The 4,254-nt window shown below is 64.5% G+C and overlaps 1 protein-coding gene across 1 annotated transcript; it reads right to left on the reverse strand.

Moving 5' to 3' along the window:
- Positions 1-1,042: 1,042 nt before the first annotated feature.
- Positions 1,043-3,501, reverse strand: LOC120644017. The gene is made up of 2 exons (XM_039920549.1): positions 1,791-3,501; positions 1,043-1,712 (listed from the first exon to the last, which is right to left on the reverse strand). Exon 2 carries the CDS (start codon positions 1,633-1,635, stop codon positions 1,147-1,149), a length of 489 nt encoding a protein of 162 aa, XP_039776483.1. The 5' UTR covers positions 1,636-1,712; positions 1,791-3,501; the 3' UTR covers positions 1,043-1,146.
- Positions 3,502-4,254: the final 753 nt, after the last annotated feature.

Consider the following 4,254-nt stretch of genomic DNA (forward strand, 5'->3'; position numbering starts at 1 on the left):
CTTTCAGGACACTGTCCACCGCTTTGGATTTCCCAATTTGATCATGACGGATAATGGCACAACTTCACAGGAGGGCCATTCCTGGAGTTTTGTGACGACCACAACATCCGTGTTGACTGGGAGGCGGTCGCACACCCCTGCATGAATGGCCAGGTCGAGCGCGCCAACGGCATGGTTCTCCAAGGTCTCAAATCGGGGATCTACAGTCGGCCCAAGAAATTCGCAGGACGGTGGGTCGAGGAGCTCCCAAGCATCCTGTGGAGCCTCCGAATGACTCCAAGTCGAGCAACTGGGTTCACGCCAATCTTCATGGTGTACGGCTCAGAGGCCATACTGCCGACCGACCTCGAGTATGGTTCCCCGAGGGTGAAAGCTTACGACCCCCGACAGTCGGACGCTGCCATGGAGGACGCGCTGGACCAACTCGACGAAGCCTGCGCTGTGGCCCTCCTACGGTCGGCCAAGTACCAACAAGCTCTACGGCGGTACCATCAGCGACACGTCAGGGGACGCGCCTTCGACGTCGGGGATTTAGTGCTGCGGCGAGTTCAAAGCATGAAGGGCCGCCACAAACTGTCCCTGCCATGGGAGGGACCCTACGTTGTGGCGGAGGTGCTCCGGCCGGGCACGTACAAGCTACAAACCGCTGACAGTGAAATCTTCACCAACGCCTGGAATATCGAAAAGCTACGTCATTTTTTTCCTTAGTACCATCCGTTGTACGAATCTATCATGATCAATAAAATAAAGCTGTCTCGATCAAAACCTTTGTTTTTTGCTTCGTCCTTTCTTTCTTTGAGTAAGCCTCGACCCCTGCTCACACACGGCTCGAGGCTCACTCGGGGGCTACTGGGCCCGACCCCCGTCCCGCGAGGAGGGTCGGGCGAGCCGGACTTGCCGACCATGGAGCGACTCCTGGTCACCGAACGAGTAATGAAAGCGCCAAAGCCCCAACAGCTGTGGCGCTTGCTCACGTCTAGGGGCGTCTGTCTCTAATGGTCCCAACCCTCGCTCACCTCCCGACGGTCGAAAGACAAAGAAAAAAGCTTTACGAAATACGAAAGCAGATTAACATTGACCAAACATATTTTCAGAAGTAATATTTACAGCATTTGATAAATGTTCGCCCCACCCCGGGCAGCCATACTACTCTTCGTCGCCCGCCTGCATCTTATCCGACAGGACTTGGGCGAACGGCGCGACTTCTTCCTCGATGGCGTCGAGCTCGGCGTCGGTGTAGTCCACCGGGTACCCCTTGCTCAACTCCTCCAGGTCGATGTCGAGGTAGTGGCTCCGCGCGACGGCGAACACTCGCTGCACTCCGAGGTACAGTCTGTCTTGGCGCGCGGCGTCGACTTCACCACACGCGGCTCGGGCTTCCTCGCGCACCCCGTCAACGGCCGCGATGAGTTGCGCACCAAGCTGCTGCGGGTCGCTGGCGGGCTCCATCCCGAGGCCGGTCACGGTCAGCCCCGCCGCGATCCGGAGGTCCTCGAGACGCGACCCCTGTAGGTCGAGCGTCTCCTTCGCCTGTCGCACCTCCGAGTCTGCCCGCTCGCGGGCCTCCCGCGCAGCGGCTTCCAGGCTCTGCTGAGAGGCGCGGTACTTGGCGACCTCCGCGGTCAGCGAGACCATCGCCGTTGCTGCCTCCTTCTCTAGATCCCTGACCCGGGAGAGCTCCTGGCGGAGGTCGTCCGACTCACTGCGGGTGTCTGCAGACATGTGGGTCAGCAGCATGATAAAGGACATAACCATAAAGTAAAAGCACAACAGGCGGGGTTGGGACTTACTTGCGTGCTCGACAGCGCGACCTTCTCCCGCTCTGTCATCTCCTCCACTGCGGCTAGGGTGGAGGTGCGGTCCCGGATGGTGGCGTCGCGCTCCTTGACAGCAGTGTCGCGCTCTCGGGCCACGGTGTCTCGCTCTCAGACCACAGTGTCTCGTTCCTGGATCACGGCTTCGCGTTCCCCGACGGCAGCGTCACGTTCCTGCACGGCGGCGTCCCAAACCCGGACAGCTCCATCGCGCTCGTGAAGCGCGGCGTCCTGCACCTCGAGGGCGGCACTGCGCCCTTCCTCGGCCGCACGGGCCTCGCTGCGCAGCTCGTCGCGCTCCTTCCGGAGCCCCTCGAGCTCCGTGGCGACGGCCACCGACTGGGCATGCGCGTCCTCGAGCGCGCGGTTCGCGGTGCGGAGGTCCGCCGCCCGCCCTTGACGTTCGTGCTCCAGGGCCCGAAGCGCCGATGCGAGATCCTCCCGCATCTTCTGGTTCTCCTCTGCGAGCGCTTGTTCTCGCTCCCGCAGAGCCAGACGCTCCGCATCCCAGAGTTCCATTTCCTGGCAGGAAAGAAAGGAGAGGCGAGGATGCGGAAGATTCGAAATCAATAAATCATAATGGCCAAAGCCGAGGTCGGGGTCGGGAAACTTACCACCAGCGTGGGGCCCAAGGCAGAGTGGACCACCTTCCCTTGCTCGGCCGCCACCCTCGCGACATAGGCCACCGCCATCGCGTGATCGACCGACACCTTCCGGAGCCGCCCCCACTCGATCTCCCGCCACTGGAACTTCTGCGTGTGGAGGGCCAGCTCCGCTTTCCTATCTCCCGGCGGGGGGCTAATTACGGGCCCCGATGAGGGGAGCGGGATCGCGGCCCTCGCGGCCCCGCCCGCGGGCGCAGCAACGCCGGACTCCGACCCGGCACCTCCAGCCGACTGATCGCCTGTGCCCGCCGAGGGGGCCGCGGTTCTCGGGGTCGGCTCGACGACCGCTTGCGTGACGGACGGGGCGGGGGATGCGGCCATGCGGGACACACCCCCTCAGGCCCTGCGGAGGCTGAGGCCTCCCCATCTCCGCGCCCCTCAACCCTCGGCGCCAACTCCGGCTCCGACTCCGAGACCGCCGCTACGGGTGTTGCTGAAGCCGGATCCGCCGCGGAAGCGGCTCCGCGATCCGCGGCCGCCACGGCCGCTGAAGACTCCAAAGCTACCGTAGCCGATGTCGGAATGGGGTCCGCCATGGAAGAATCCCCGCGCCCCCAGCCGCCGCCGCGGGGGACCCCACGGCTGCCCTCTCGGTCGGCTCCGAGACTTGGTCAACCGCGGTGGGGGGCGGCGTTCCAACCCCGCTTCCCTGCGGGGCCTCCTCGGGAAGGGGCATATCGGCCGTGACGGCCGTCCCCGTCTCCGTCTCCGGCGCCGTCGCCTGTTGAGGGTCCCCCGACAGGTGGGCTTCGGTGTCTCGGGCGTCGGGCGTGTCGAGGATGACGCCGTCGGGGTGCTCCTCGAACGCGATCGCCCTTGGAGGTGTGGCTGTCGGCGGGGCATTCGATGGGGCGATCGCCAGCGCGGTCACCGCCGGCAGGATGGTCATCGGCGCGGCATCCGGCGAGACGGCTTACGGTGTGGCAATCGGCAGCGTGGGCGTTGGCACGGCATCCGGCGGAGGGGGCGCCCGTCTTTCCTCCGTCGAGCATGTTGGGGCCGCGGGCACCCTCGGAGCCCGCTGCTTGGACCAGAGTTCTAAATAGCCGGCTATACCTTCCGCTAAAGACGGCTATAGCCTCTAGGAAGGACAACCGCTATGCCATTTAGCCCGCTAAAGCCAGCTATAGCTCGCTAAATGCCGGCTATAGCCCGCTAAATGCCGGCTATAGCCCGCTAAACGCCGTAACAGTGACCTTGCCGCTAAATGCCTTAGCTGGCGATTTAAAACCATGGCTTGGACAGCACCTTGCGCGGAGCAAGGGTTAGGCTGCGGGAGCTCCCCCCCCCCCAGCTGCGAATAGGAGAAAATTATCCATGGAAGGGTAGGATAGAAGAACGGAAACGTGAACCGTCGGGGTAAGGAACCCTTACCGAGTCGTATCTAAGCGGGCTCGCTTTGGGATCGGGGCTCCCCGCGATCCCCCCGACCGCTTGCCAAGCGGGCCTCCGGCCGAACGGGGGTCGGGAGTCGGGGAGCGGCGCCTGAACCCGGATCTGGCAGGTGCAGTACGTGAAGAACGGGAGGGGGACAAACCCCGCGCCCCCGCTACGTTGTGGGAGGGGGACGAGCCCCGCAATCCCGCTACGTTGCGAGGAGAGGGCGAGCACCGCGACCCCGCCGCGCTACGGGAGGCGTCGGACGCGCCCCGCCGGGAGTCGGGAGGCGCCCCCGACCCTTGACGAGGAGGAGGGCCGCCGGCGGCCACTCCCGAAGAGCCGCCTGCGCCCGCCTTTGAGGAGCTGCTCCCGCCGGCGGCGTCTTGCCTGCGGGA

This window comes from Panicum virgatum, chromosome 8K (genome assembly GCF_016808335.1).
Source record: "Panicum virgatum strain AP13 chromosome 8K, P.virgatum_v5, whole genome shotgun sequence".
In the NCBI taxonomy this organism is placed as follows: Eukaryota; Viridiplantae; Streptophyta; class Magnoliopsida; order Poales; family Poaceae; genus Panicum; species Panicum virgatum.